At 41.1% G+C, this 12,023-nt stretch overlaps 1 protein-coding gene across 3 annotated transcripts in view; it reads left to right on the top strand.

The window, feature by feature from the left end:
* tmem260 (transmembrane protein 260) overlaps window positions 1-10,458 on the top strand; it is a 45,842-nt gene extending 35,384 nt beyond the window's left edge. For 2 of the 3 annotated variants that reach the window (XM_078570631.1, XM_078570629.1), the window contains 4 exons: window positions 2,852-3,028; window positions 8,130-8,183; window positions 9,612-9,702; window positions 9,869-10,458. In XM_078570631.1, coding sequence (XP_078426757.1) covers window positions 2,852-3,028; window positions 8,130-8,183; window positions 9,612-9,702; window positions 9,869-10,120 — 574 coding nt within the window. In that variant the 3' untranslated portion in view covers window positions 10,121-10,458. The remainder of the gene's footprint in view (window positions 1-2,851; window positions 3,029-8,129; window positions 8,184-9,611; window positions 9,703-9,868) is intronic. The other variant, XM_078570630.1, reaches the window with a different exon arrangement.
* The last annotated feature ends 1,565 nt before the right edge of the window (window positions 10,459-12,023 follow it).

The following is a 12,023-nucleotide window of genomic DNA, read 5'->3' as shown; positions in this document are numbered from 1 at the left end:
GACCAGTACTATACACAGTCCTCCAGATGTAGTCTCACCAATGCCTTGTATAACTGAAGCATAACCTCCCTACTTTTGTGATCAATTCCCCTCACAATAATATTCTATTAGCTTTCCTAATTACTTGCTGTACCTGCATACAAGCCTTTTGTGATTCATGCACTAAGACACCCAGATCCCTCTGCATCTCAGAGCTCTGCAACCTCTCCCCATTTGGATAATATGCTTCTTTTTCATTCTTCCTGCCAAAATGGACAATTTCACATTTGCAACATTTTGTTCCACTTGCCAGATTCATGCCCACTCACTTAACCTATCTATGTCACTTTGTAGCCTCCTTATGTCCTCTTCACAACCTACCAACTTTGTGTCGTCAGCAAATTTAGCAGCCATGCCTTCAGTCCCTTCATCCAAGTCATTTATATAAATTGCAAAAAAATGAGGCCCCGGCACTGATTCCTGTGGCACACCACTTGTTACTTCCCACCAACCAGAAAAAGACCCTTATGTTTCCTGTTAACTAGCCAATCTTCTATCCATGTCAATAAGTTACCCCCTACACCATGAGCTTTTATTTTCTGCAATAACCTTTGATATGGCACCTTATCAAATGCCTTCTGGAAATCTAAATACGCTACATCCATCGGTTCCCCTTTATCCACAGCATATGTTACTTCTTCAAAGAACTCCAATAAATTGGTTAAACCTGATTTCCCTTTCACAAAACCAAGTTGACTCTACCTGATTCCTCTGAATTTATCGAAGTGCCCTGCAATAACATCTTTAATAATAGCTTCTAACATTTACCCTGTGACAGATGTTAAGCTTACTGGCCTGTAGTTTCCTGATTTCTGTCTCTACACCCATCACCACCCCACCTTTTTTTGAATAAAGGAGTTATATTTGCTTTTTTCCAATCTAATGGAACCTTCCCTGAATCCAGGGAGTTTTGGAAAATTAAAACCAATGCACCAACTATCTCACTAGCCACTTCTTTCAAGACCCTAGGATGAAGTCCATCAGGACCTAGCTCCAACAATTTGCTTAATTGTGATTGTGATTTTCCTGAGTTCCTCCCTCCTTTCCATTTCTGATTTAAAGCTATTTCTGGGATGTTACCTGTATCCTGTATAGTGAACACTGATGCAAAATACCTGTTCAATTCATCCATTTCCTTATTTTCCATTATTAATTCCCCAGACTCACTTTCTATAGGAGAGTTAACTCTCTTCTTGTTTAAATATCTGTAGACACTCTTACTATCCATCTTTATATTTCTAACTAGCTTCCTCTCGTACTCTAATTTTTCCTTCCTTATTAATCCTTTTGTTGTTGTTTGCTGTTCTTTATATTCTGTCCAATCTTCTGACCTGTCACCAGTCTTTGCGCAATTATATGCTTTTCCTTTAAGTTTGATACTGCCTTTAACTTTTTTAGTTAACTGTGCATGGTGGGTCCTCCCCTTGGAGTTTTCTTTGTCGTTGGAATGTATCTATTCTGTGTATTCTGAAATAGCCCTTTAAAAGTCTGCCACTGCATCTCTATTGACCTGTCCCTTAACCTCATTTGCCAGTTAACTCTAGCTAACTCTGCTTTCATGCCCTCATAAATGCCCTTATTTACATTTAAAATATTAGTCTCGGACCTGCTCTTCTCTCCCTCAAAATGAATGTAAAATTCAATCCTATTATAATCACTGCCACATAGGACTGCCTTCACTGAGGTTATCAATTAATCCTATCTCGTTGCAGAATATCAGGTCTAGTATAGCCTGCTCTCTGGTTGGCTCTAGAAACTATCCTGAGAATATTCTATGAACTCCTCATCTACGCTACCTTTGCCCATCTGATTTTTCCAGTCTAAATGTAGATTAAAATCCTCCATAATTATCACTGTACCTTTCTGACAAGCTCCCATTATACTTTGACAATTCCTTTATACTCTATCCTACCGTGTAGTTGCAATTAGGAGGCCTGCACATCACTCCCACAAGTGATTCTTTCCTTTATCACTTCTCATATCAACCTAATCCGCTTCTACATCCTGTTTCCTGAATTTATGTCATGTCTCTCTAATGCGTTAATACCATCATTAATTAACAAAGCCACCCTCCACCTTTTCATAACTTCCTGTCCTTCCTAAATGTAATATATCCTTCAACATTCAGGTCCCAACCTATGCCATCCTGTAGCCATGTCTCTGTCATGGCTATCAGATCTTACTTATTTATTTCTATTTGTGCTATCAGTTTATCTGTTTTATTTTGAATGCTATGTGTGTTTAGATACAGAGCCTTTAGTTTTGTCCTTTTATTATTTTTGTAACATCTAGCCTTATCTGCTGATTGACTCTTAGATTTGTACTCTCTGTCCCTTCCTGTCAGGTTCTGTTTATAATTTCAGTACCTTTCTCTCTTGCTTTGTCTCTACCCTTTAGTTTACCACATCTTCCCAAATTTGATCCCTTGCCCCCATTATTTGGTTTAAAGCCGAGTACTTCCCTAGGTTCGCTAGAATGGGACATTCAGTTTTTAAAGTTGTGAAATAATGCTCAGCACTGATGTTTGTCTATTAGAAGAATAAATGTCAACAAGACTATTGAGTTGTATGTTACAGCTCTCCGTCCTATTGTGGCCATGGATGTTTCCTCTGAAATTTCACTAATCTCTGGAGTAGTGACACCAATGAATGGAGGAACATTGAGAAACAGAGCCCCATGTAACTGCCCTTTACTCCAGATTTAAATATTTAGAACTGAATCTCCCTGCTGAAGTGAAGATGTGATACTTTTGAAGGGCTGGAATTGTCTGGTTATGGAGATTCATTGAAATATACGCCTATGTGTTTTGCAGTAAGGAGATCTTTGTGTGTATAGGACTGCATGAAGGAGACCCAAGCTGGAAGTACAGCTACTCCCTCTGGCCATGGGGGGTGTGTGAGAAGCTGGTCCACTCTACCAGTCAATTCAACCCAGAAAGCTGGATCCACCACACCAGGAACATGTACAACTGGACAGAGGTGTATGGCAGGTGGGTGACAAGTGTAGGGGACTGGGAGGAGGATGGGTGTCATGATGCTGGGGACTGGGAAGGGAGTTGGGTGTCATGGTGCATGGGATTGGGATAAGAGGCTGGGTAGGTGTCATGTTACTGGGGATTCTTTTTGATTCTGAACTAATCTGTCTGCTCAGTCACATGTGCCCATTTCTATGACAAATCACACTTGACATTGTCTATCCATTCATTGCTTCCTTGCTTGTTTTGTTCCATGTCCCTGTGTGAAAGGCCATGAAAGGCAGTCCAACTCTTTCAATTCTTGAAATATGTCCAAACCCGTACAGTCAGCATCCTTAGATCTTCTGCACAACACCTTCAACAGCATCTTCCAAACCCATGACCACTACCATCTAGAAGGACAAGGGCAGCAGATAGATGGGAACACCACCACCTGGAAGATCCCCTCCAAGTCACTCACCATCCTGACTTGGAAATATATTGGCCGTTCCTTCACTGTCGCTGGGTCAAAGTCCTGGAACTCCCTCCCTAACAGCACTGTCTGTGCCCTTGGCTTAGTAGCAGGAGGCAGAGGGTGATGGTCGAAGCTTGTTTTTGCAATTGGAAGCCTGTGACAAGTGGTTTACCACATGGATCGGTGCTGGAACCCTTGCTGTTTGTAGTGTACATTAATGATTTAGACGTGAATATAAAAGGTATGATAAGTAAGTTTGCAGATAACATGAAAATTGGTGGTGTCGTAAATAGCGAGGAGCAAAGCCTTAGATTACAGGACGATATAGATGGGCTGGTAAGATGAGCAGAGCAGTGGCAAATGGAATTTAATCCTGAGAAGTGTGAGGTGATGCATTTTGAGAGGACTACACAATGAATGGTAGGACCCGAGGAAATACAGAGGATCAGAGGGATCAGGGTGTACATGTCCATAGGTCCCTGAATGCAGCAGCACAGGTAGATAAGGTGGTTAAGAAGGCATATGGGATACTTGCCTTTATTAGCCGAGGCATAGAATATAAGAGCAGAGAGGTTAAGTTGGAGCTGTATAAGACGCTAGTTAGGCCACAGCTGGTGTGTGTGCAGTTCTGGTCACCACACTATAGGAAGGATGTGATTGCACTGGAGAGGGTGCAGAGGATGTTGGCTGGGCTGGAGCGTTTCATCTATGAAGAGAGACTAGATGAGCTGGGGTTGTTTTCCTTAGAGTAGAGAAGGCTGAGGGCCTGATAGAGGTATTCAAAATTATGAGGGGCATAGATAGGGTAGATAGGAAGAAACTTTTCCCCTCAGTGAAGGTATCAATAACCAGGGGGCATAGATTTAAGGTAAGGGGCAGGAGGTTTAAAGGGGATTTAAGGAAAAAATTTTTCACCCAGAGGGTGGAATCTGGAACACACTGCCTGAGGGGGTGGAGGAGGCAGGAACCCTCACAATATTTAAGAAGTATTTAGATGAGCACTTGAAATGCCACAGCATACAGGGCCATGGGCCAAGTGCTGGAAAATGGGAGTGGAATAGATAGGTGCTTGATGGCCGGCACAGACACGATGGGCCAAAGAGCCTGTTTCTGTGCTGTATATCTCTATGACCACATGAACTGCAGCGGTTCAAGAAGGCAGCTCACCACCACCTTCTCAAGGGCAACTAGGGATGGACAATAAATGCTGGCCCAGCCAGTGATGCCCACAAAGATAAAAGCAAAAAACTGCGGATGCTGGAAATCCAAATCCAAAACAAAAACAAAAATACCTGGAGAAACTCAGCAGGTCTGGCAGCATCTGCGGAGAGGAACACTGTTAACATTTCGAGTCCGAATGACCCTTCAACATTCGGACTTGAAACGTTAACTGTGTTCCTCTCCGCAGATGCTGCCAGACCTGCTGAGTTTCTCCAGGTATTTTTGTTTTTGTTTTGCAGTTTAGTCCACATCCTGTGAATGAATATTTTTAAGAAAAAGTTTCTTGTTCATTCTTAATTCTTCACATTCTTCTGAACCAGCGCCTTTGCTGTCAGCGCCTTTTCGTCTAACCTTTCTCATGTCTCATAACTCAGGTCCGTATAATATGGGGATAATCATTGCTTCGTAAACTCTTACCTCTGTTTTTATCAAAATATCTTTAGCTTTCCATATTGCTTGATAATACTTCTGTGAAGCACTTGGGACATTTTACTACATTAAAAGTGCTATATAAATATTATTTGTTGCTCTTTCCATATCCTGCTTAATTTTCCAAAAGCAGCAGAAACAATTCCAAGCATTCTGTTGTCCTCTTCACAACTCCCTTTCTCTGACATTAACCCACCCAAAATGCTTCCAGCTATTCAATTACATTCCTTCCAACTATTCTGTACATCTTCCTGACGCTTCACAAATGACAAGACCTTTGGTTACCTTCTGTTAGTGTCTGATTCTAATGCTGTACTCTCCATTACACAAATCTTAATCTTTGAAAGATAGTTATCACTATCTAATCAGTCAGGATTGACTGTATCCAATATGGTGCGATGTTGAGTTTAATCAGACTTTAACATGGAACGTGACACACTAGTTATACTCCGAAAACATATGACCATGACAAGAAGCTAACAGCTCTTTATTTCTTCCTTCCACTTCTCTTCTCTGTGCCCAAAGTTGTCTTGACTTCTTGAACCACTCAGGAGTGTTTAACTGGAGTCTTTCTTGAGACCTCTTGTCTACTGGTTACTGCACTGAGCTCTCCCAAAGTCTTTTACTTTATACCCTTTTTCAGGGTTGGACACCCAAATGTATTGACAAGGTTTTCTCACCCCAATGTTTTACTTTATTTAAAAATACCCTATAAAACAAAGTTCTTTGTCTAACCTTTGGGTTGAAAATCCCACCTTTAATGCCATTCACTTGCCATAGCTTCTTAAAACTTTGCACGTACCTTCTGGCCTTCACCAATTACTCTTACCTCATCTTTTCCTTATTGCATTTCAAGCTGTTCTCCCTGACTAGTTTCATCTTCCCAGTAACATCCTATCTCTGGCCTCAAACTAATTCCCAAAAGTTTCATTATTTGTATCTATTCCTCTATCAGTTATTTATGTCTATGGCTATTCTTAAGTCATGTTAACAAAGCTGTTCATAATGGCCATTTAGTTCAGCTGTTCTTATCCCTTACCGGGTTGTTGAACCATGGGGTTGTTCACTAAAATGAAGTTGCATAATTCAGCAAGAATCTTAATTAAGCAAGGTGAAATGAAAAGCCTAGCACAGCTCTGTAATATGGTTTTGTTTTTAGGTATCTAATAGTTGCTGTAACCCTAGGCCTTGTCCAGCCATGGGCCCTTTTTCAGGCTAGGTACCACTGTCATTAACCAAGAATAATCATTCCCCCTGCTTTGTTTCTATGGAAATGGAGGCTTGAGCAGCTTTCAGTAAAACAACTGGCTACTAGATATATATGTGTTTGTGTGTATCACGTGTGTGAATGTACATATTAAGTGTATTTCTGATTTTTAACACCATGTGCTTACCAATTAGTTTCTGCAAATTTGTTATAGATATTGCTACTTCAATAACATAAGCAAGATTTTCAACCCAAGGCTTAGGCAAAGAACTCTGTTTGATAGACTATTTTGAAATAAAATAAACCATCACTAAAACTGAGATTTAAATTCTTGCCACATAAGGACCTGCTCCAATATCATCTTTTATTGCAAAACTCATCAGTATTTCCACTACTAGATTAAATTAATCAGATGACATTGTATCTCCTTATCTTACCCAAACTATTGATTTGAACCATCAGGTTTTTATTTATCAGCTCAGGGATTTATTGTAGTTTTCTATCAGTTCAACAAGTTTCTCAGGAATACAGTACATCTTCAAGACCACCCACATTCTGTCTGTTCTGAGACCTGAATGAAATCCAGGAAGTTGCTGCAACAATGAATATTATGTTCTATAGATTTCTCTGAAATCTGTCTCATCGCAGTTGATGTTGTGCTTCACCCTGTTCTAAAATCAGCTTGTTCTTCATGCAATAGCACTTTTACATAACTTACCATTTTCCTGTACCCTGTTGGATGAAGTTCTTTTGTGGGCTTACTCAGTGAACTTTATTCTCTATAGTTACTGCAATCACTTTTTCCTTTTTGAAGATTGGCATTATCGCCTTTCCCCAGTCTTCAGACGTGTTCTCTTCATGAATATCATTAAATAACCTTTGCACTACTTTCGCAGGACATCCTCCAACATTTTGCAGTAATATTATCCATACTAGGAGACTTGTCACCTTCAAACTATTAATAAATATCTTTATACAAAAGCAAAATACTGCATTTGCTAAAAAATCTGAAATACAGAGAATGCTGGAAATACTCAGCAGGTCTGGCAGTATTGCTGGAGAGAATAGCAAAGTTAACATATAGATCGATGACCTTTCGTCAGTCCTTAGTTCTGAAGAAACGGCCATCCCAGATTCTTTCAATTTGTCCAAGGCATAGGTTTTTGTTTGAAATGCTTTTCAAGTAGCTCTCGTTCTCAACTTCACCAGGGTCAAAGTGAGCTTATGGTCAGAGCCAACACTTGCTGCTCCCCAGCAAAATACCACATGTGCATCTTTTATGTATGGTGATTATCAAATAGTACAGCTCAGAAGAAAGGCCACTCAACCATCAAGTCTCCATTAGCTCTTTCAAAAAGCAATCCAGTTAGTCCCACTCCCAGCTCTTTCCACATTTCCCTGCATTTTTTTCTCCTTCAAAATTTATCCAGTTCACAAATATATCCAGAATATGATCATATTTCTTGCCTTCCCATCAGATGACAAATCCACTTTTTGGCTTTCATTGACAGAAGAATGTCTTCATCGCCATCAGATTGTTGCTTAAGCAGAAGGAAAATAACCATTGTCCTCACCAAATATAATTTTTTCTGTAACTCCATCCTGCATGCTTCAGGTAGATCACTTTCACATTGAAATATCCTATTATAAGCCATGTGTCTTGGAGCTGCTTCTGTTATTATTTGGAGGTCCTTATGAGAATTATCTGTTTCTCCATCAGGCAGTGCTGGTGTTGCAGCAACAAGTTTTGGGACAGGGCCTGGGGTGTCAATGCTGGAGTTTGAACTGATGTTTCTCTCTCTCAGGTTTGATCAAGCTTCTTGGGAAGCTGTAGCAAATGAAGAAATGTGGCAAGCAAGGTAAGCCAGCATCTCCCAGACACCAAACTATTGTCAGCATTGTCTTCAGTTCCATAGAGGAATGTTAATTAATCATTCTTATGATGATGTCCTTCCCCTCTTTCTCTGCTTCTCCCTTCTGCTCTCCTCCTCCCTCTCACACCCCTTTGTCTCTCCATCTACTTCTTACATCACTCCTTTGCTTCTCTATCTCCCTTCCTGCTCTGTTTTCTGCTCACATGCTCTGGTTTTCCCTCTGGCTGGCTCTCTGTCCTCCTTCCATCTCCTCTCCCCACTGCAACCCCTCCATGTCCCTCCTTGCTCTGTGCCCCCTCCTCTCCTTTTCTCTCACTCCCTGCTTGTCCCTGTTTCCCTCGGATTAGGAAGGCAAATGGTATAGCCTTTTTTGAGTTGGAGCGCTAGAGTTAAGAAAGTCTTGCTGCAATTATATGGGGCTTTGTGAGACCACACCTGGAGTTCTTGCATACAGTTTGGTATCCTTATCCAAAGGTATATTTACCTTAGAGGGGCTGCAACAAAAGTTCACCAGATTGATTTCTGGGAGCAACATTTTTGTTACAAAGAGAGATTTGAGAGGAATGGGCCTATACTTACTCCAGGTTAGAAGAATGAGTGGTGATCTCATTGAAACAGAAATTCTTAGAGTTTGTTGCTGAGTGGCTGTTCCCTGTCTAGAATTCAGGATCATAATTTGCAGGGTCAGTCTGAGATAAGAAGTTTCTTCACTGAGCTGTGGATGCTCAGTTGTTGAGTGAATTCAAGGCTAAGAGCGAATGATTTTTGGACAATAAAGGAATGCACTGATATGGGTAGGGGAGTGGAGTTGGTATAGAAGATTAACATGACCTTATTGAATGGTGGAGCTGCCTCAAGGGGCCACATGGCCTACCCTGTCTCTGCCTCTTTCTCTTCCCTAGCACCCCCCCCAACCCCTTAATCAAAAGGACTAATGGATTTTTAACCTTAGGGCTAGTTTTGCTGCAGCTATACAAAGTTCTGCTCAGATGATATGTGGAGTATTGTAGACAGTTCTGAATCTGCACCTTAGGATATATTGGTCTTGGGAGGAATGCAGTTTAATTCACCAGAATGTTACCAGGGTTCCAAGAGTTAGATTATGATGAGACGTGACAAACTAGCCTTGTATTCCCAGGAAAATAGAAGTTTAAAACATAATTTGATGATTTTTTTAGGATTTTGGAAGAAACTAATGAATAGATAAAAAGTTTCCTGCTCGGGCAAGAGGACAAAACCTTTGAATCAGAGCCAGGTCATTTAGTAGCACTTAAAATTTTGAAACTCCCTCCCACAAAAAGCTGCAAATGCTAGCTCAACTAATAGTTAATTCCTATAACAATTATCACTTTGTTTAAGAAGCTGTGGGGTCCTTTTAGTTGGGTTTATCTGATTGACTTTGGGGTTTTGCAGGATAAAGACTCCTTTCTTCTTATTTGAGTTGGCGGAAAATCCAGGCCAGGCGGAACCAGTAAAGGTGCAGCTCTATACATTCGCCTACCAAGTGAGTTCCTTATTTTTAACCGTTAACCACTTCCAGCAGCCCATAACTGGTGTTTGTTTAGCCTGCCATGTGTCTCATTACCATCTAATCAGTCCTTCCAACTGATGCCTACAAATCCGTTTGTTGTATTTAGTCTAATACTAACCTTCATACTTTGCTTTCTCAGTTATATCAGGAGCTGGTCACTGCAGAGAAACACCCAGTTAACTGGCACAAAAACTATGCCATAGTATGTGAGAGGATCCTGCGGCTCCCTGCACATAATGCTGCTGGTGTGGACCCAAAGTTTCTCCTGTCAGAAGCCATCAAACATTTCTCACTCTACATTGCCAAAGCACCAGATGACCCTCAGAAAAGCGCCATCATCCAGCTCATCAGACACCTGAAAGGAGAGCAAGAGAGAGTGAGAACTCAGTAGATGAGTGAAGTATTCAGATAATGGAGCAATGGGTTCGTGCTCATAAGTGACGAACAGATCACTCGATCTAGCGAGACAATTGATCAGCTCCGCAGGGTCACTTGGCTAATGAATCCAGGCGGGTTAACAGTTGCACTGTATGTAGCACAGTGGCATCTGGACATTTGGGGTATGAAGTGGATAACTGATCTCTGGTTCACAGCTCATTGGGTTTATAATGATTTAATGGTTTTATATCCTGGGAAGCAGGTGAGAATTTCACACAGGGATTCATGCAGTACTGGCCCGTCCTGTCCTATAAAGACCGAAGGTGGCATAATGTCCATCTTTTATACTTATTTTTGTTGATTATTTCTGGTTGAGAAAACATTTGAGCTCACATTTCATGGCTCACCTGGATAGAGTTTAATCCTGGAGAGTGAAGGTCTAGCAGAGATGTTTTTCTGATGGAAAGGTAGATCACTAATTTGGGGTAAATGATCTGGTTTGTAACATCACCTGAATTCAAGGTAGATCAGTTATTCAGTGCTGAGGGCTGCATTCTAGCCACTATTTTTCAATCCTCCATAAATATGCAAATTTGGACTGGAAAATGGCCAAAATAGCTGGAGAATAAACCAGGAAACTTGAACAGTTGGTATAATTCTAATTGTAGGAAACCTTTGAATCCATAATTCAAGATGTAGCTTTTTAGTCGTGTTCAGTACCACTATATCATATTTGGTGCTTAAAGTAATATCTATGCTTTATGCCAGGATAAATATATTACTTACTCATTAGCTCTCATTTTAAAAAAAAACTGACTCTAGTACTTATTAAATTAAAAACAGCTAAAGTTGGAGATGTTAAGTAGATCCCAGGAATCTAGTGTTCAGTCCCATTTGTAATTCTTCAGATGATGCTACATGCAGCAAGAGCTGGATAACATTCAGGTTTGAGCAGGAAAGTGGCCATATGTGGCAGGAGCATGATGGAATACTCTCCATCTGCTTGGATGAGTGCAGAATAGCACTCAAACAGCTTAAAACCATCCAGGACAAAGCTTCCACTGCACTACCACCAATGCCCACTGCACTTATTAGCATATTCCCTCGCGTCCTTATGTTGGAGGGAAGGTCATTGATGAAGCATTGTGGGCCCAGACACTATCCTGGGGAACTCCTGCAGTAATGTCCTGAGGTTGAGATGATTAGCCTTCAACAACCAGAATCACCTCTGTGCTAACTATGATTCCAACCTGTGGAGAATTTTCCCCAATCACCGGACTTCCATTTTGTGAGGGTTCCTTGCTGTTAAACACAATAAGCTGGTTTGTGATACAGAGTGACACCAACAGCATAGGTTCAGTTCCTGTAAAGGCCCATAAAGGCCCCCAGCTTCACGACCTCACCTGAGGTGTGGTGACCCTCAGGTTAATCTTGCCACCAGTCGTCTCTCTCTAATGAGAGAGCAGCCTATGGTCCTCTGGGACTACAGCAGCTTTCATTTTCAAAGGCAGTCACTTTCACCTCAGGTATTCCACTTTTGTTCATGTTTGGACCAAGACTGAGACCTCAAGCCAAATGGTCCTGGTGGAACCCAAACTGAGCATCAGTGCCCCTGACAGTATTGATGACTTTGCTGATCTAGAAGAGACTGATAGGGCAGTAATTGGCGTAAGTGGATTAGTTCTGTGTTTTATGGATTAATGGGGCATCCACCAAGTACCAGCTGTAATGTCAATTTCAAATAAAACCTGATACTGCCGACACTAATCCTATTAAATGGTCTCTTGTATTATAAAACCCCTATCTTTGTAGCCTCATTGGCAGCAATTGAGCCAAAATATAGTTTAAAATCCAGGGCTAAAAATCAGATACTGAAGCCTGTATCCGAGTTGCAGAACTCAGCCAGTGTCCCAACC

Source organism: Cetorhinus maximus, chromosome 24, assembly GCF_964194155.1.
Source record: "Cetorhinus maximus chromosome 24, sCetMax3.hap1.1, whole genome shotgun sequence".
NCBI lineage: Eukaryota > Metazoa > Chordata > Chondrichthyes > Lamniformes > Cetorhinidae > Cetorhinus > Cetorhinus maximus.
This window is presented reverse-complemented; position numbering and strand designations above follow the sequence as displayed.